At 38.9% G+C, this 20,976-nt stretch overlaps 1 protein-coding gene across 5 annotated transcripts in view; it reads left to right on the top strand.

Moving 5' to 3' along the window:
* PDE1C (phosphodiesterase 1C) overlaps positions 1–20,976 on the top strand; it is a 506,198-nt gene that overhangs the window by 413,689 nt on the left and 71,533 nt on the right. For all 5 annotated transcript variants that reach the window (XM_036098663.2, XM_036098667.2, XM_078059427.1 and 2 more), the window contains exons 7-12: positions 1,515–1,631; positions 3,820–3,960; positions 10,793–10,893; positions 13,410–13,538; positions 14,633–14,734; positions 15,290–15,410. In XM_036098663.2, coding sequence (XP_035954556.2) covers positions 1,515–1,631; positions 3,820–3,960; positions 10,793–10,893; positions 13,410–13,538; positions 14,633–14,734; positions 15,290–15,410 — 711 coding nt within the window. The remainder of the gene's footprint in view (positions 1–1,514; positions 1,632–3,819; positions 3,961–10,792; positions 10,894–13,409; positions 13,539–14,632; positions 14,735–15,289; positions 15,411–20,976) is intronic.

Genomic DNA, 20,976 nt, shown 5'->3' with positions numbered 1-20,976 from the left:
GGTTACCATGAAGTGTCAACTTTTTGGAAAAGTTTGGTTTTCCCTGTATGTACAATTCAGTTTTCCTGTGCCCTGGTGTCCATGAGGAAGACCCTTAATGGCCTTGGGATGGTCTTCGGTCTTTGGGATGTTTGAGGAGGGACAGGGTTGGGATAGGTGGATGATGTTAGAATGCATTGAGGGCTGAGGTGAGAGCCACTCAGGCCAGCAGTTACAGAAGAGTCTCTTCCAGGGAACCCTCTGACTTTTCCTGGACTCAGTGTGGTCTCACTTGTGTCCTTATGTGGTCTCACATGTGTCTACTTATGACAGCACACTTTCTATAACTACTGAAAGTGAAACTTTTTTTTTTTTTTAAGATTTTATTTATTTATTTGTCAGAGACAGAGAGAGCAGGGGGAGCGGCAGGCAGAGGGAGAAGCAGGCTCTCCGCTGAGCAAGGAGCCCAATGTGGGACTTGATCCCAGGACCCTGGGATCATGACCTGAGCCGAAGGCAGACGCTTAACCAACTGAGCCACCCAGGCACCCCTGAAAGTGAAGCTCTTGACACAAGAAACCAAATGACTGTTGCTTTGGCTATTGCTTAACCACACCTTTGTTTACTACATCCACAAGTATCTGGTTGTAAGTCAAAGACACATCAGAGAATGTTTACATATATTTTGGGGTAGCTATTTATAGACAAATAAGGCTTTGAACTTCAAGACTGATGTGTGAGGAGTGCTTAGCTCTTAGTTTTACTTTTTTTAGTAAAGTGACTTACAGATTTGAGGACTAGGTTCTCAGATCAGTGCCTCCGGAAGTGGTAGCATTTTTCTGTTTCATGAAATGAAGTCCTTCTCTGTGATTTTAGCTCAGCAGTTTGAACTGAAGGGACACATGATTTGTATTCTATATCACACATGTTTCTGAATACTTTCAGGTGGGTTAACATTCTCAACTGTGGACTAAGAGGAAGTCAGTAGGTAATAGTAAGGGACTGGGGAGAAGTTTGGAGTAGGGAAGCACCTTAGGTTGTCATGAAGTGAAATAAACATTTGAAATTCAGCAATGGTAGTGACAGGCTTAATGGAAAGGGCCTGAGCTTAGGCATCTATTGACCATGTTTGTATCCTGGTCCCACTTGTGTCCCTAGCACTTCACTTGTGATGGGTCTTAGGGAAATTAACTTCTCAGTTTTCTTATCAGAAAGATGTGACTAATAATACCTGCCACTTAGAGTTGTTTTCAGGATACATTATGTATTTATCACGGATCACAATGCCTCGCATTTGGTAGGCACTCAATAAATTATAGCTGTTGTTATAAGTAGTAAGACTATTTAATTATTTTATCAGTAAATGCTATGCAGGTCTGCCAAGTTGGGAAAAGTTTGAGGGCAGAAATGGTGTTAGAGTCTTGGTCTATGAAATCCTGGGTGAAGGTTGCAGGGCGACTCCCCAAGTGGGGAGACGGGTAGCTGTACGAGTGGCTGTGGACTAATGCAGTCTTTCTCCCTGCCCTGCCGTGCAGGATGTGGACAAGTGGTCCTTTGATGTCTTTTCTCTCAATGAGGCCAGCGGGGATCATGCACTGAAATTCATTTTCTATGAATTACTCACACGTTACGATCTGATCAGCCGTTTCAAGGTCAGTGCCTACTTTTAAAAAATGCATGCATTTTTCCATTTTCTCTTTTTTAAAGATTTTATTTATTTATTTTAGAGAGAGAGAGAGTGAGCGAGAGAGCAGGAGTTGGTGGGGGTGGGGGAGGCAGAAGCAGACTCCCCACTGAGCAGGGAGCCCAATACGGGGCTCGATCCAGGGACTCCAGGATCATGGTCTGAGCTGAAGGCAGGTGTCCAGATGCCCCACATTTGTCCATCCTTCCATTACTTTTGGGGTAAGACCAAGACCATCCTTCCATGACTTTTGGGCTAAGACATCCTTTTAATATAGACTGAAAACTGTTATAGGTGACTGGGGAAGATTCATCCAGACAGCCGCTGCCCTGAACTCCGTGGTGGTGGGAACTTTTCCTTAAGCCCTTGCCGGGTGGGGCTCATAGCAGGCGAGAGAGGTTGGAACCACCCAGTTGGATCCCAGTCTTCCTAGAAGTACAGCCCGAAGTGTGGACTAGCGGAACTCCTGAATGGCTCTCCCCGCAGATCTCATTTCAGCCTGATTTGGTGTACTGTCGATCATTGCTGGCATGGAGACAGTAATGGAGACAGAGTGTGCATCTGCTGTCTCTGCAGACTTTTTTTCCCACCACTTGGCTCAAATTCAGACAAATGCTCTCACTTATCATCCGTGACAGATCATCAGTATTTCCCAGCCATTCATGCTTCAAATTAATTCTTCAACTTTAAGTAAAGAGCATGAATTGTTTTCAGTGTTCAATCCCCTCTGCTTTGTAATACCATGGACTCTAGAGGTCCAGCCAGATTCTCCAGGGAATCTGTGCATTCATCTGGTGACATCTATCGTATCATGCTCCTCAGAGTTCTCTCATCATGGGGATGAGCCCCTGGAAAATGCAGGGTTTTTTGAATATAAGGTATTGATTTCTCTAGACAGCACGGTTCTTTATCACTTTCCTACGGACTGTGTACTTGGGGGCATATTTCCTACATAGACATAAATACTTTATGGCAGTGGTTCTTAATTTCTTTGTGTCAGAAATCGGCCTGAAAATCTGGTGGATGCTCAGGACCCTTTCCACAGAACAAAACTCTCGTGCACATATGCACACCTTTACCTAGCATTTTCGTGTCTCATGGATCTCTCATGAACAGCCCAAAGAACCTGGGGTTATTGGATATTCATTTTAAAAACTGATAGTGAATTAATCTCTGGCATATGAGGCAATATTTAAATTTTTAAGAATCCACAAGTGGTAAATATAGAAGGATCTACTCAAGGAAGAACATGTTATAGGCTCTCACGAAGCATTACAGTAAAGCGTTTTCCTTATTTTTTTTTCTTCCTGACGTGATTATTGGTCTCCTGGAACCCACGCTCTCTCTTTTTACCCCAGGGTTGTATTTGGTAATTAACCCTAAACCAAGGAATTAACCCAGAAAAGAAATACAATGAATGTTTTCAGGGTCTCCTTCTTTTGTACAGACATTTTGCAGTTGTTCTTTATTTTCTGCCACATAGAAAATGAAGGTATGTATATTATACATATTTGAGACAGAACAGGAATTAGGCTACAATTCCAAATTCCAATGCAACGATAATAAATTGCCAAGTAATAGACATAAGAACACAGTGTGTTTCTGTTCTTATATATAACAGGCTATCACATGTTTTGTTTTGTGTTTTCTCCGTGTGTCCAGCACATACAATCATTCCTCCTAAGGGCACAGTTTTCAGGAGGTGGCAGCTTGTGTTTGTTTTGCAATCATTTTACAACTTAAGATCCTTATGTACTTTATGTTTTCCCACAAAATAAATGAAATGTGCTACACAGTATGTATCCATTTATTTCTCAAGAAATAAAAGACTTGAACCTTTGCTTGAGAAATAGGTGAACACATACCCTTCTGCCCTAAATATCTTTGAGACAATTCTGGGGTTCTGGACTGAGAACAACAACAACAACAACAAAAACAATTTGCAGGGCAGACTGTTCTTAAACCAGGGACTTCCTGTGAGATTTTCAAATCATCTGATAATTCCTTCAGTAGTTTTAACTAATTTTTAAAAGTTCCGATTTCTTCATGTGCCATGTTATGCTCCCAGAAAGAGGCAGCTCGAGTGCCTTAGACTTGTGCTTCCTCACTGAAAGCTACCAAATCACTGGCTACTTAACCTTACTGCTCTCTTTCAGATCCCCATTTCTGCCCTTGTCTCATTTGTGGAGGCCCTGGAAGTAGGATACAGCAAGCATAAAAATCCGTACCACAATTTAATGCATGCCGCCGATGTTACGCAGACTGTGCATTACCTCCTTTATAAGACAGGGGTAGCGGTAAGTACTGATAGGAACTCTTAGATTACACAAAAGATGTGATGATGGTTCTTTTTACTGGAGGCTGTTCCTATTCTGATGAGGTTGAGCCCACAAGAAGTGCGTTGGTGCGTGGATTTCCTGCTCCCCAAGAGTTGTCTAACCAATCACTGAAGGTCTTGGGGTTCCTTATGGCCTCTGATATTTTCTCCATCCTGGACTTGATGAAATAAATATGTGGTAGTGACTTGCATCTTTATTAGGCTATGGCCACATTTTAAATATGATTTCTAGAACTAAGTATGTATTTCCAGATGTGGAGAGTGGTACTATTAACCTCTTGCTGTGGTCAATCACAATGCTATCCATGCATGCTGAAATCATATCAAGTATGCCTGGCGACCACACTGCACACAGGTAGCTTTTGGTTTAAACCATTTGATATTTTTCATGAGGATTATTGATTATTCTCATTGTATGTACGTGTGTTCAATTTGTTTGACCTCAGGAGCAATCTTTACTTCTAATCATTTGAAATTTTTCTTACTTGTTTTGACCCAACATTTCAGCTCTTTAGATGTTTTTGAATCCCTGTTCTGTAATCCATTGAATGAACTGGCCTGTTTAACTTGGTTATCTCTGCCTTTGCCCTCTTTGCCTTGATGAAAGCTGTTAATTTTACAAGATACAGCTATTAGTGACGAACAGCTAGTTCTCTATGTTAGGTCTCTATGACTTTTTCCTTTGAAATCTTCAGAGTCGACATCAAGGTAGACATTGTTTGGCTATGGTTATTAATTAGCCCATAAACTCAACACATTTGTTATTTTTTCCTCTAGGGCATGTTGAAAGGCTTGGTCTAATATCTCACTGAATTAAAAATGGAATACAGTGGGAGGAGTGTGGGCTTTGGAGCTAGATATAGTGGGATATAAATCCTTGAGTAATTACTTATTAGATTTAGTGACCTATGATAAATTGCTTAAATCTCTGAGTCAGGATTTCCTCATTTTTAAAATGGTGAAAAATATTCTATCTTATAGAAATACTGTGGTGGTTAGGAATAAACTATCAAAAATATGAAGTGCTCTGTCTGCCCCATGAAGGAAGCGCAACAGTTAGAAATTGTTAGTAAAACTTTGCTGGATTTTCTCAGAACCTCTCAACAATTTCAGTTCTTCTTTATTGTAAAGCTGGTTCTTAAAAATATTATTTTAAAAAGCTATAATTTTTTAAATTGTAGAAACACTATCAAGGGGACCTGTTTAATGTGATAAAAGATTTCTGTCAGAAGCATAGAGCAGACTTAGTTAATGGTGGTTCCTTGAAAACATGGAGCAAAACAGGGATGGCCACACTAATGTTGCTACTGAGCATTTTTCTGGAGGTCTCAGCCAATGCAATGTAGAATCTAAAAAAGTTGAAGAAGTATCCTGTGAAAATAATTTGACCATCTCTTTTAAAAGATCAAGAAAATCCAACTACAAATTATTAGGTCAAATAAAAGGCCTCAATCAGAGGTAGAAAAAAATAACTGTCCTAGGGCACCAGGGTGGCTCAGTCGGTTAAGCGTCTGCCTTCGGCTCAGGTCATGATCCCAGGGTCCTGGGATCAAGTCCCACACTGGGCTCCTTGCTCAGCAGAGAGCTGCTTCTCCCTCTGCCCCCCCCCCCCCACTAATTCTCTCTCTCTCAAATAAATAAATAAATAAAATCTTTTAAAAAATAGCTGTCTTAAACATTGGAAATTAACGAGTATAATAGAGGAACATACATCCCAGAGAGTTTTTTTTTAAAAAATTGATAAGTTACTAATGAAGAACTTCAAAACTGATAAAAAGGAAACCGTAAAACTAAATTAAAGAGCAGAAAAACAATGTTTAAATAAGAAAGGAAATACATTATGTTTTTAATGCAAAGCTTCAGTGTTATATAGATGTCAATTTTCTTCAAACTGATCTATAAATTCAAAGCAATACCAATAAAGAATAATGAAACATGATAAGCTGAGTCTGAAATATATGGAAAATAGATATTTCACAACTTTAGAAAAAAGAGTTTTGAAAAAGACAATGTATGCCATGTTATAGTTCTTATTCTACTAGGTGTTAAAATACCTACTGAAGCTGTAGTAATAAAGACAGGGTGGTATTTGTGCAAAAATCACCAAATATATGAATGAAGTTGAGTCAAGTTTCAAAAACTAAGCCCAAATATTTATTGAGCACAGTTTTGATTTAGACATGTTGAGTTTCAGGTCCTTATTAGACATCATTGTGGAAGTGTCAAGCGGGAAGAGAATGAATGGAATCGAGAGTTCTGGGGAGAGGTCGGGGTGGACATGTAGATGAGGCAATCTTGGGCATATCAATATTATAGAAAGACATGGAATTAGTTGAGATCATCTGAAGAGCGAGTGTGAATAGAGAAGTAGTAAGGGCTCTGAAGTGAGTCCTGGAACAGCCTAAAGTTTAAAATGAAGGTAAAGAATTAGAGCCAACAGTAGTAACTAAAATGGAGTGGTCAGTGACATTGGAATAAAAACCAACAGTGTGGGCATGGAAGCCAAGGAAAGTAAGTGCTTCAAAAGAGAATAGTGAATTGTATGGGACATGCCAAAATGTCAAATAGGATGAGGATAGACAAGTGACCACTGCCTTTGGCAACATGGAAGTCATTAGTGGCCTTGACATGAGTGGTCTCAGTGCTTTGGTGAGGATGGACCACTGACAAGAGTATAATGAAGAAAGAATTCAGGTGAGAAGGTAAGAACACATCTATAGACAACAACAGGGAAAATGACTCAGGTCAAAAAATGTTTTGGGAACTATGGTTCATTTAGGGAAAGAAAAGAATGTTTTTGTTCTACTTTAAATCGATCACCTAATATTGGACCAATGAATTAAAGATTTGAATACAAAAAATTTGATCATATGAGAATATGTTTATTTCCTTGAAACAGGAAATTCTTTCTTCTATAAGCCTCAAAACACAAAAGTTATATAAAAATATTGATTAAACTGAGTGTAAGAAAATTAAAACCTGTAGGATAAAAAGAATCATCATAATGATGTAAGTACTTGAGGAAAATATGGGATTAAGATCCAGATGATATAAAGGAATCAACAAGAAAATGACAGAAATTCAGGAGAAAAATAGGAGGAAACCCATTCAGAGAGTTAAGATTGCCCTGTTATAAAGTCTCTGTCATAGGCGGAATTTTGTCTTCCCCCTCCCCCACCCCCAGATTATATTGTTGAAAGTCCTAATCTCCAGTGCCTCAGAATGTGACTGTATTTGGAGATAGGGTCTTTAAAGAGGTAATTTAGGTCACGTGGCCCTGATCCAGTATGACTATTGTCCTTCTACAAAGAGGAGATTAAGATTGCAGACATGCGCATGCACAGAGGAAAGACCACGTGAGGACATGGCACAAAGAGGACCATCTGCAACCTGGGAAGAGGACACTCACTGCAAACCGACCCTGCCAATACTTTGATCTTGGACTTCTAGCCTCCACACTGTGAGAAAATAAAATTCTGTGGTTTAAGCCGCCTAGTTGGTGGCATTTTGTTATAGCAGCCGAGCAAACAAATAGAGGAGCAGAGCTATGATTCGGTCCCAGGACTGACTTCTAATGCCACGCATTTAAATATTTAGCCATATTTCTACAATGCCTGTGGTAAAAAAAAAAAAAAAAAAAAAAAAAGAGCCCCTGATATTCTTGCACTTCAGTATCCTCATGTGATACTTGAAAGTATCCTGGTGAGGATCAACATAGATGGCAAATGTACTTTGGACTCACCTATTTCAACATATATTTAGTCAGTACCTGCTGTGTACAGTATACTATGGAGACATAAAGGTAAATCATACACAGCTTTTTTAGCCCTCAAGAAAAACTCCCAAGTATTTATGCTAATGCAAGTTATCATTAACGTGAATGTTACAGCAACCAATGATCATGATGTACTGCATGCTGTTCTTAAATGAGCTCATTTGCCGTTGAATTTTCATTATCAATTCAGGCCATATTCAGAATCATTCTTAAATATAGAAACTACTTCCCGCCCACTCTCTCTTGGAAATGCAGCTCAAAACAAACTTCTTTCATTGCAAGCTTACAGAAACGGTGGGGAGCATTCTGATGAATGGAGAACATATTGTTACTCTAACCTTTCATTACAAACCAAGAGGGGGAAATGCTTTAAATCATTTCAGTTTTATAAACTGTAAGACACATGGGGAATCAAAACATCCCATTGATAAAGTGATGTCTGGGCTTCAACATCAACAGTATTACTCATTGTAATCTGTTTATATTACTCATTATTGCTTTACTTAGACGCCAAGAAAATGCTTGAATCCTTTCAGAATTATTTTGCCCACTTTTAAGGGAAAAATCCCTGAACAGGATTAGACTAAAAAGTTGTTGATTGAATAAATATGAATCAGACTTTGAGCTCCAGTCAAATTTTGATTTAGGTCAAAGGATTCCACACTCCAAAGCCATCCCCTTGGCCCCTTTCATTGCTTTGTCAGGCAAGTGCCATTAATTTTCCTCTTGCTTATTTTTTTTTTTTTTAAAGGGGAGAGGCTGTGTATCTTGTTCTTTTGATCATATATGCCATCATCATATTTATACAGGAAACACTAAATGGCTAAAGAGTGCTAAATAATTTTATTAGTGTTTGTGGTCAGTAGAATTTTGGCCCCCATGACTTTTGCCCTCTGTCATAACACTTACTAATGTTACATTAGATGGCAAAACTCTAATACAATGAAGGTCACTAATCAGAGGACCATAAAATAGGGAGACGAGCCTCAATTCCCCAGGTGGGCCCAATGTAATCTTGTGGGTCCTTGCAAGTCAAGAGGCGTGACGAGGAGCTGTGAGGACTCAACTGGCTCTTGCTAGCTTGAAGATGGAGGGAGCCAAGTGGAAAGTCTGAGTAGGAAATGATTTTTGCCAATGCCTTGAATGTACCTGGAAACAGATTTTTCCACAGAGCTTCCAGAAAAGAACACAGCCCGGCCAACGCCTTGATTTCAGCCGTGTGAGATCCTCACCGGAAAAATCCAGCCACACTGTGCTGCCTTCTGACCTCCAGAACCTTGTGCCAATAAATGGGAGATGTTCTTTGAGCCTTAAGTTTGTGGTAATTTAAGGTAGCAATAGAAAACTAATACAGGGGTGGAAACATTACTAAAGAAACTGTCATTCACATACAAAACCCACAACTTGAGAATAATGTCCCCTCGAGCAGTTTTGCCCATGTCGTTTTCCTTCACGTGTCCACTGACCCCCGTTTGCCCCTATGCCCGTGCACACTGGGCTTGCTTCCTGAAGTCCACCACTACCAGTTGTCCCTGTCATTGAATTAGTTGTGACACTCATTTTTTGTAGATAGGAAATACGGACAGGATCTGTGGCTTGTGCCTTGTCTCAGTTCGATAAATCTGGAATAAAATTCATGTGGGACTTAATTTCTTATTTCTTATGGGTTGTCATAAAATCTTCTGGGTTCACAGTAATTAACTTGGAAAAGGCAAGAAAATCTGGACCATATTAAAATATGAAGCTTTGCGGGGCACCTGGGTGACTCAGTCGGTTAAGCATCTGCCTTCAGCTGAGGTCATGATCTCTGGGTCCTGGGCTCCCTGCTCAGTGGGGAACCTGCATCTCCCTCTCCCTCTGCCCCTCTCCTCCCCCCCGCACCCCCCTCGTTTAAATCCTTGAGGGGGTACAACATAACATGGTTCTGTGTCCAAAGGCCTTAGCAGGAAGGTAGCTTTGGAATTTGGCATGTATCATGTCACTGTTTCCATGAGCATGAGTTACCTTTCCTCAGACTACTCTGGTTTTGTTGGGTTCGCCACCAGGAATCATCTTTTCCTTTGTACACATGGGTACTCTCTTGCCTAGATGGAATTCGGTTTCATCTCGAGTATAAACACTTCCAGAGACCTTACTTAGAGCCAACAGAAATAGCCTCAGACTACAGTGTTCCAGACATATTTGTCATTTTAGAAGTTCTGTTCCAAGCAGGGCTCGACAGGCTCCAAGATAGCCTTTTAATCTTATTTTAAAATGTTAAGTTAACTTCACGTAAGTTTGGAGAAAGAGCTATGTTGGTGGTGTGGTGGGGGGGGAGGGTGGGTAGGTAGAGGGAGTTGAGGCTGATGGATGGGGACAGGGTACTGGGGAAGAATTGAAAGACATTGCCAAAATGAAAAAATATATATATGTATGGAAAATATCAAGAACTTGTGTAATATAAGCTGCCAGGTGATGCTACCTCTGAGGGTCCAGGGAACACAGTTTGAGAACCTTGGACTACAGCCAATTTTGGTGGCATGGTTGGGGGTGGGGGGTCTCTTCAAACATCAGCATGCATAAGGCAGAAGGCCAGGTGTTATCTTTCCTTCTGTCTACAAATACCCACTTTCTAGTAGGTAGACATTAGATTTTCTGTTACTTTTAGTTCTGGTATTGTGTTAAAATTTTTAATATATATTTTTTTCTATGTCTACCTAAGAACTTGACTTGGAATTTGGGAAAGAATACAATGAGGGTTTTTAAAGTCTTCATGTTCCTTGATTTTTGCTTCCTTGAAAAAAAATAATAAAACTACTAGTTAGCTTTCTCAACCTTGCTGGGCAAGCTACTTCCAAATACCATATCCCCCGGTCTCCTCATAGGGGGAAGAAAATTCCGTCTGTCAGAAAACATGTGTTTGGCAATAGCTTGCCAGCTACAGGGTGGAAAGGCAGCGACGCGGGTGTGTTCAGCAAACAAGACTTTGTCTGAGAAAGAGACAGATTATCTGATTGCCCTGCAATCTCCCTTTCAGAACTGGCTGACAGAGCTGGAGATCTTTGCTATCATCTTCTCAGCTGCCATCCACGACTATGAGCACACCGGAACCACCAACAATTTCCACATTCAGACACGGTGAGGATGCTGGATGTTTGCGAGGAGGCAAGAGGGGGTAGGGGTAGAGTTTAAGAAGTCAGAAAGGTATCAGTCACCTTTCTTTTGCATGGTTTACTCTATTTTGCGTTTCTGAAGAAATGAACTTTTCAACAAGACATCAACCTGGTCAGCTTCAGTCAAGATTTAGAGTTTGAGAAGTCATCTGCTCCCAATGCTCATATGTTATTCACATCAAATATGGATATCCTTTTCTTCTCTATTCGAATGCTAGCTATTTGTTTCCTTATATATGTATTGTGCATACTCTCTCTATTTCTACTAGGTGGTAGAACAGTTGGCAAAAAGGTGCAGATGCCATGTAGACTGAATCAGTGAGGATGGGCCAGGATTGGGATGTTTCTGTCCACATGTACAATACCTGAGCCTTCTTGCCCTGTGACCTCTGGGATTCTGGGGACACTCTTCTCATCCTTCCTGATTTCATCCCTGCTCTTTTTTGGTGCTTGCATCGCTCCCTGGCAGAGGGCTTGGGGAGCTGGGTTGTCTCATGCAGACTGCCTTCACCACAGATAATCTTTGTACCCACTATGATGAACTTCAGAGGTAAACACAGATCTCTGTGGGGGGAATTAAGTATGGGTCCAAGTGCCCAACTCTGAACCTCTTGACTATAACAGACATCGCTAATCAATTTTCTTTAAACCAAGCTTCGTATTTATCTTTAGTGTTCCTCTCAGCACAGAATTCCAGGCAAGCAGTACCAGTCACTTGTCTTTTCCATTTAGGATGAAACTTTGTCCTGTCCTAGCCTAAGAACTTACCTCCTCTTAAGACAATTCTATGAAACTGGAGAGACTCTGATAGTAGGGTTAATTGGGCCTTGACGTAGTAATCAAAAGAAGTTAGAATTTGGGGAAAGATGGCATGGCTAAGAGGAAGAATGTAGCAGGGAGAGATGAGAATTTAAATAAATACTTGCGGTTTCATTTGAAAAAAGCAGGTGCACACGCCAGATAGGTTTGTGTTCATTAAATCAATCTACATGTATTTAATGAACCCAACACTTAATTATGGGGTACACAAAAGAAGACAGTATTGTCTGATCTCTGTTCAGAAGGGGAATTTCAATAGCATGGCAGCAGACAAAAGGATGTAAGCCGCCAGCTTCATTGTCTACCTCCCGCTTCCTCACACAGAAGAGCCTCAGCTGCTGGGAAGCCGCCTTTTGTGGTTCTGTTGCAAGGGCTTTAAATACAGGGAATTCCACAGAGCAGCTCTGTTTAGTGGATATCTGTGAGTGGAATCTTTGCTCTGAGGACAGAGGCTGTGGTGAATAGCACCTGCTGAAGGAAGAGAGGTGGGTGGAGCAACTGTACATGGGTCTTTGCTGGAGACCAATATCAAAACCCATCTCAACTCAGAGGAAATGGCTTAATTACAGCAGCTGGAAAAGAGCTTAATGTCACAAAATATACATCAGTTGGAGCCTGACTTAACAGATACGCGATCAGATATTTTACCACAGGGTTTGCATGCTTTGTGTTATCTCCATAGGAGTGAGGAAATTCCAGTGGATTCAGTTACGCTTGCTTTGGAATAAAATTTAAGCATTGGTCTTCTTTAATAGAACTTTATTCAAAGCATCTCAGCCCGTGTGAGCCCTATACAGAAAACTAAATCCGTAACCAGGTTCTTTGTCCTTTGATGGTATGTTAAGCCTAACATTTTAAAGGTATGCTAGGTATATCCCAAAGATTGGCCAATGACAGGCACAAGTTACGGTGGGGACCAGTGGCCGAACTGTCAGAAGACCTTCCTTCATCCCAACCCTGCCACGTACGCACTGTGGGGCTCTGTGAAGTCATTTTACATCACTGAGACTCAGCTTCCTTGATGAGAAACAAATAAGCTGTAATCATCTAAGTTTTCATTAAATTGAAGATATTGAAATAGTGTACAGCTCTGTGTTTGGTGCAGTGGTCTGTGAGGAAGTGATTAGCAACTGTCCTATAATCCTTATATTCTTCACCCTCAATCTTACACATATGGCCTCCACATGGCAAAATGTTAAGGTCAAGGTACTACCAGAGGAACTTGGCAAACTGTACCTACCAGGTGGTATGTGTTCAGAGAATTGTAACGATAATAAATAAATTCTCTCATTGAATAAAATTTTTAAAAAACTTAAAGGCATTCCAGAAAATACAAGGAAGTTTGAGTTGACCCATGTTTTATGAAATCCCCTATGCTACTAGTAGAAATCATTGACATCTGGTTATGGAACAGCTTTCAGAGAGTTCTCAGGTTGGATATCACATATTTCATGTTAACATATTGACATTAAACTACCCTACATATATCTACCGATAATTTGTAGTGTTGGTTTTAGCTTATTGGTTGACATAAGTGGCATATGGGGGCAAAGATAATTGTTGAACATAGGGAAAAAGATGGTGTATTCTAGCTTGAGAGAGTCACCTGAAAAATCTCAACCGTTTAACATCCTAAACTATTATGCTTGGCTTTCTGTTCAGGTCTGACCCTGCTATTCTGTACAACGATAAGTCTGTATTAGAAAATCACCATTTAAGTGCAGCTTATCGCCTTCTGCAAGAAGATGAGGAAATGAATATTTTGATCAACCTCTCAAAGGATGACTGGAGGTAAGGATGAGACAGGAGAGAGATTTGGAGCCTAGGAAAGGAACCATGAGGAGAGATGAAGTATGCCGCTTTTGGAGAAATAATACCACTTGAACTGTTTATGGCACCCTTTCTCTCACCTCCTTTCTCTTCATCCCCGTCTCCTTCCCTCTCTCCTCCCAACTCGTTCTCTCCCTTTTCTCTCTCTTCCCTGCCTTCTCTCTCTCTTTCTCTCTTTTTTTTTTAACACAAATATTCGAATATATTATAGGCACTTTGGAAATACTTGCTGCTTGTTACCTTAGGAAACTTGTGTTGCTCTTGTCTTAGCTTCTTAAATCTGAGTTTTTCTCTTTTAACATTCATTTTTTGCCTTCCATTTGATTTGAACTTCTTTTGAAAATCTTTCAAAACTGCGCTAAGGAAATTATTTTGACACTCAAAAATTATTTCTAATTCTGTTGCCTAAATTAGACATTGTGTGTTTTTGAATGACTTTTGGCACACCTGAGTTTGAATATGGACACAATTACTAGTTGTATGGCATTTAGGAAGTTACTTAACCCCTTCACACTGTTGTAAAATTTAATTTCTAGAAAATAGATAATAAAATTTACCTCGTGGTTTGGTCAATGTTATAATAAATGATATAATCCATTTAAAATGCTTAACACACATTGTGATGTATATAGCAAGCCTGCAAGTCTTTGTAGCTATAAATACAGATCAAGGTGTTTCGAAAATTACAGGCAAAACCATTTAAATCCTTACAAAGTTCTGAATCTACTGCATTGCAAATAGTACTTATATTTTAATTAAATGATCAGCTGTTCATTGACTATCTTTGTGCTAGCCATTATGTAAAGATTCAGAGAAATAAGCCATTCTGAGTGATAATGTACATTCCACATGTCATATTCCTAATTAATGATTTCCTTAATCCTTAACCTTCACTTATTCCTCATAAAAAAAAAGCCCACCTAAAAAGCTCAAGTTGATTAGAAATGTCACCACTAATTAACCGATTTTGCTTAGAAGTGGCAAAGAATATAAGCGAATTTTTACTTTCCATTTTTTACTTCCATGCTTCTCTCTCCACGGGGTGTCCCTGAAAGGGAGTTTCGGACCTTGGTAATTGAGATGGTGATGGCCACGGACATGTCCTGTCATTTCCAACAAATCAAAGCAATGAAGACTGCTCTGCAACAGCCAGAAGCGTGAGTGGACCTGTGACATCATGTGTTTTTATAGGTGTTTGAACTGGTACTTGTGCATGTTGTTGCACCTTCTTCGGAGAGCTTCACTGAATGGTCTCATGAAGTGGGGCTGGTGGAGGAGAGAGCATGGCAGGTGTACATATCACAGACAGATTTTCATCAGGGTTGAAATAAATAATAGGGCCAGTAACAATTTGCCCCCAGTTAAGAATTTAAAAGAACTCTTTGTGGGAAACTAAGTAATCAAAGATTCACTCAGTACAGGGGCAACAAAAGTCAGTGAGTGACTCTTAGATTCTTGTTGTCTTTTTGAATGATGCAGTCATTCCAGAAGTCATTTGGAGTCTGTTTATGAGGTGTCCAGTTCAATAAGCATGGAGACTAAGCTGATGAATATCCCAGTTGTAGGATGAAATGATGCTTTCCCCCCAGTTCAGCTGACATGGGGTTTGAGATGGGAGAATGGAAGAGATGAAGAAATTAATGATTGTTACAAACTCTCATTGAGGTTCTGAAAGTTTGGTCATCACATGTTTGGGTCCTTTGGGTTTATAGAATTGAAAAGCCGAAAGCATTATCCCTGATGTTGCACACGGCGGACATTAGCCATCCTGCAAAAGCATGGGAGCTCCATCATCGCTGGACAATGTCACTCCTGGAGGAATTCTTCAGACAGGTATCTTGTTGTGCTACTCCTCAGGGCCGTCAGCACTAGATAGTTTCTGAGTTTTATATTTCAGCAATGCTATAATAAGACAATTGGCATTACAATAATTTTCTTTGGGGAGGAAGGGTTCATAGCTTTTTTTTTCTTTTTTTTAAAATTTCTTGGCCTCTTGCTTATGTGATGTTTGACTCTTACCTAAATTTTGGTTCTCAGAACATCATGGTATTTCTGTCCTATGCATTTCTGTTTGGAAAAAATAAATCCTTTTTGTCAGTTTTTTGTCAAAATATCATCTGGATACTTTCCCTTTTACTCCTCATTCTAATGGGTTGACCAAATTGTGGTTGCTTTTACATCATTGTGTGGGATTAAGATGCTAATCTTTAACTCATAATGATGTGTTACAGTAGATTGGGTTGTTTCTTTTGAGCAGATAAGCCATGTTGTCAAATTCCAAAGTGAGGTGTGGCAATTTGTGGTCAGGAAATCACTAGAACCTATTGTTTCAATTATATTTAAACATACTACATCCTAAGACACAGGGTTGTGTTTTCTACAAGGGTAGCCAGAGTCTTTAGTGAGTAGGCAGTGCTTGAAAATTAAATTTAAAAAAAGGTACACAGAAGTAGAGAAATCGGAAAATTAATACATAGTATCAAAACTGATGTCTTCTCAAGAAGAGCTGCCATTAAAACAACTGCTTCAAGACATGAGGTCCTGAGATTGAAGGCAAGATGACATGCAGACTGTGGGGCCTAAATTATAGCCAACTCACATCAGTACAGTTAATTCAGTTACCTCTGGTTACTTCAAGAAGGGTGGTTCACGTCATGGACTGGGAGACCTCTGAGACTGCACAGAATACTACTCATGACGCCAGTCTCAACTTTGTCCCCTAAACTGACAAGAGATAGGCTCTTTCAGTGGTTACTTGATTTTTGGAAGCAAATTGCTCCTCTATGATTACTCTTATTCTGTGATTCTGGTTTGAATGGAAAAATTGTAGAAGGCGTCTGTATGTGTGTGTTTTTTCTTCTGAAACTGTACACAATATCTAGTGATGAGGTGGGACCAGAGTCAACAGCATATTCAACAAAGTCCAGAAGACCCTTTATTAGAGTTTTTATTCCAACTGGTTCATGGGACTAATCAAATCCTGCTTCTAGTTCCCAATGGTCTTATCTGCGACTTGTGTTTTAGGAGGTGGAGTGGGTGGGATTTAGGGGAAGGTTGGGCCAGATGTTTCCTTAGGGTCCTTCTGGCATTAAATGTTCTACACTTAATCCTTCATACTGTCCAGGGGTGCACATCAACACCTGCACACACACATGCTCCCCTAAGCTGTTATGTGAATATACCATCAGGTACCCTATTCTGCATATGGCTGTTTCCCCTTGCAAAGTCATTGCTTGGTCTCAGACTTGTTCTCAAGGAGAACCCAGTGGTGTGTGAGGAACTAGAGCTGGACAGGTGGGCCTTGTATATACAAGAATGACTCTGCCATTTTTCCGGAAGCTATTCTGTTAATATTAGTGAGAGGATTTTCTGTAAATAACCACTCCCCATTATCATATGCTTTCTTTAATATTGCTTGAGCAATAACACCCCCTATGGCTGGGAGTATTTAATCTACAGCCAAAGGTAGGTGATAGCTAACTCATGTAAGTGTGAGGTATTGAAGTGATTCCTTCTTTTAATTGTGAGTAGATATGAGAAATATCTTAAATATGTGCACATTTTTTCCCATAAAGAAAACCTTGTTTGTATACACATATGCTTGAATTGAATGAAAAGGTGCTAGAGACAATGTGAAAATAACCTTATTGAATTTCTTGCCTATTGGGAATGGAATGTTAGCTCACTGGACTGGAACTATTTTTTAGTAATTATGATTCAGTAAATTATTTTTATTGACTTAATATTTTAACCCAGATGCCATAAGCCATTGTAAGTAACCCATGTAGGAGAAACGTTGCCTCAGCGCTTAACTATAGATTTTAAATCAGACAGTTCAAATGGGAAAGCTCAATGGGACTATAGAGCCTTTGAAAGTATTACATTTGGAAGCTGGGTTGTAATTCAAAATAAGGGCATAGCCTCAGTGCCGATAGACCAGACCTTCCATACTTTGCTAAAAAAGTAAGTTACATCTTCAGTATTATAACCATATTTTACAAAATCCAAGCTGTGGCTTTGGGGTGCTTCTCAATGAAATACTGACTTTAAAGAAGTATAAGTTTGCCTCTTTGGTAAATACATGCTATATAAGTCTTGAGGTTCATTTCCTTTATATTGCTGTTTATTTTTATATTTTGCAAACGTCCCCTACAATTCTTTTAATATCTTCTGTGTCTGTGGTTATTTCCCCATTTCTAATTCTCATTTCATGTATTAGTGTTTTTCCCCTTGCTTTTCTATGAAATTGGCTAATCATTTGATTATTTTGTTTCTATTTTATTTTATAATACCTTAATTGAAGTTTTCATTTTTACTAATTCATTTCTTCTGCTTGAGTTTATTTTGTTCTTTTGCTAACTCCCTGAGTTGGATGCTCAATTCACTTATTTCATTCTGCCTGTTTAGTATTAGAAAATATAAGGCTAGGGGTTTGTCTTTTTCTTATGAATCTCATAGATTCTGAGATGCAGTATTTTCACAATCATTCCTTTCTAAATATTCTGTAATTTTGGTGTAGATTTTTCTTTTACCCAAGAGTTGGTTCAGATAGAGGTGTTTATTTATAAAATTTTCCAATGGTGGGCTCTTTTGCTTTCTAGTTTGTAATTAATTTGTGGCTTATTGAAATTTGATCAAAGAATTTTTTCATTGTTTGGATTTTATTGTGAATCATTTGTCACCTACTATATAATCAGTTTTGTGAATGTTCACTGCTCTTTAAAAGTAGATTTATTTTCTACTAGCAGGGTATAGAATTCAAACAATACCCCATGTATCTACCTTATGAATTATGTCATTTAGGTATTTTATATATCATTTAAAAAATTTCATCTATTGTGGGATGACAGATGTTTCTAGTTTTTTTTTCTTTCTACGTAGTGTGAATGTTGATTCTATGTTATTTGGTTCTTGGATATTCATAACTATTAGATTGTCATAATTTATTGTACCTTTATCATTATAAAGCCTGCTTCTTTGCCTCATCTAATGCTTTTACCTAGAATTCAAATTTGACTCATTTTAAGGATATGAGCCTTGTCTTTGCACAGGTTTTTACCTTTAGCCTTTCAGAGATACTTTTGTTTGGGTGTGCCTTTTAAACACTGTATATAATTGAGGTTTTTTATGAGGCCATCTAAGATTCTTTTCTCTTATTATTTGAAATCAGCTATATTCGTATCTATTGAAATGATAGGAATATTTGATCTTAGGTACCATCATATTTTATATTATGCTTTCTCTTTTTACAGCTTCTTCATAAATAGTTCATTATAGTGACTGTGCCATCTGCTTTGTTCTATATTTATTTCTTCTGATGACTTGGAAGTTTTATATTATGTTTTTAGTTCTTCCAGGGGCTAACTTGATAATAAAAATTTTACATCCTCTATTTATTTAGATAGTATCTATTGCCTCCTTGTTATAAAAAGTAGTAAACTTCTACTTCCTCTTCCCCAGCACCTGATTTTAGTAGGTTTTATTAACTTGTTTAATTCTTGTAGTCTGTTCTTTATTATTTAAATATAGCTCTATTTTTAATGTATCAGGTTTAAATGATATATTCTTATCTCCAACAGGTAAGAAAGCCGGTGTTTATTTATTACCTCCCAATAACATTCCTCATTTTCCTTTCCATAACATAACTAACTCCTTGTTACTATTTGTTGGCTATATTATTTCTAAGTTGTCCTGATTTTTTAAATGAGCCTTCTATGGCATGTACTACATGCTGCTTACAAAAGATACACCCTAAACAATGTGACTCAGAAAGGTAGAAAACCAGCAAGAGCATAATTTTCTAGTTGTTCTTGTCTTGATTCTACTCAGTGTTGGTACTTTGGCCCTGGTTGATCATCCATTGGTTGGCCAACGTTGTTCCTCAGGTGGTTTCTTCTAGAAGAGCTAATGAAACCACATTTTTGTATACTTGCCCATATTTCTACTGCTGTTATACTTGGGCCATAGTTTGCTTGGGTAAGACATTTTTTTGATCAAACTTTCTCTCCCTGAGGCCTTTTTTATATTTCACTCAAATGTCTTCTACCTGTGAATATTGCTATGGAGAGGTTGGAGGCCCTGCTGTAATTATTTTCATGTCTAGGTGATATATCTTTATGCTTATGTGCCCTAAAGGATTATTTCTTTATCTTTGAAGCCCACTGACATTACTAGGGTATATTTCAATAATGACTCTTCTTTAATAGCTTTTCTTGGGAACTGGCTTGTTCTTTTCTTCTATAGATTCAAGTTACCTTGATTACATCTTTGAATGCTTTCCTTTTCCATTTGTTAAGTTCTCTTCTTTAGGGAAAACAGTTATTCATACGTTGACTCTCTTTTGTTTCTCTTCCATGTCTACATTTTTCCTTTAAGTCTTCATTAACTCTTTGATCAGTGGTCTTTGTTTGGCCTGCTTTTTACATTCCTGACCTCCATGCCCCTTAATGTGTTTTCATCAAGAACAACTCTTGTTTGTGCCGCTTCCAGTGCAGTGTTCATTTATGCAATCATTCTGTTTTTCTCTTCCATATCTTTCCTGAGCTCTGATAGCTCCTATTTCCCTGAGCCCTTTTCTTGATAATTTCAGGAATTTCTTTCTGTTCATGACAATATGTTTGGTCATCACTTGGTGGCACTGTTTTTTCTGGTGTTTCCTGTTTTTTTGTTTGTTTCTTCCTTTATTCCTTTTTTTCCTTTTTCATTTGATACATGTTTTCACAGGTTTTTTTGTTGGTGGTGATGGTAGTGCTGCTTCTTCTTCCTCCTCCTCATCCTTCTCCTTTTTCTCCTCCTCCTTCTTCATTTTATTATTACTATTATTTACTATTGTTGAATGAAATGCATTATTTTTAAACTATTTGCAGGAGGTATGTGCCAAGGAGAAACAGAACAGCAATATTCTAAACTAGCCGAGATTCTTCATGGTTTATTATGGAGGCTTCTATGACGTGGAGTGTGTGTGTGTGTGTGTGTGTGTGTGTTAATCTTTATTTCTTCCCAGACAGCAGTGGGCAGCAGTTGTAGGGCTGCTCACAATTCAGACTCTGCCATCCATCATCCTCTTGCCATGCCTATGTGTTTCCTCATTCAACTTCTCCTTTTCTACTATTCCTAGGGACTAAATAGGGCCCAGGGTAGCTCCTCACACCAGAGAGAACCAGGAGAACTATGCTTTTCAAGTTTTATCTGAGATCTGGAGCCATAGGCCTCTTCTCTGGGGCTCTTACCTCACCTCTCTCTGATATTCACATTTGGCAGCCGTTCCTCATCTAGTTTGATTTGAGATTACAGATTTTTCCTAGCATTTGTGTTTCTGTTTCTTGCTCTCCTGTTTTGAGAGGATAATTTCTGAGAAGACACAGATGTCTTCACTATATTATCTTAAATCCAAAATCAC

This window comes from Halichoerus grypus, chromosome 12, assembly GCF_964656455.1.
Source record: "Halichoerus grypus chromosome 12, mHalGry1.hap1.1, whole genome shotgun sequence".
Classification (NCBI taxonomy): domain Eukaryota; kingdom Metazoa; phylum Chordata; class Mammalia; order Carnivora; family Phocidae; genus Halichoerus; species Halichoerus grypus.
This window is presented reverse-complemented; position numbering and strand designations above follow the sequence as displayed.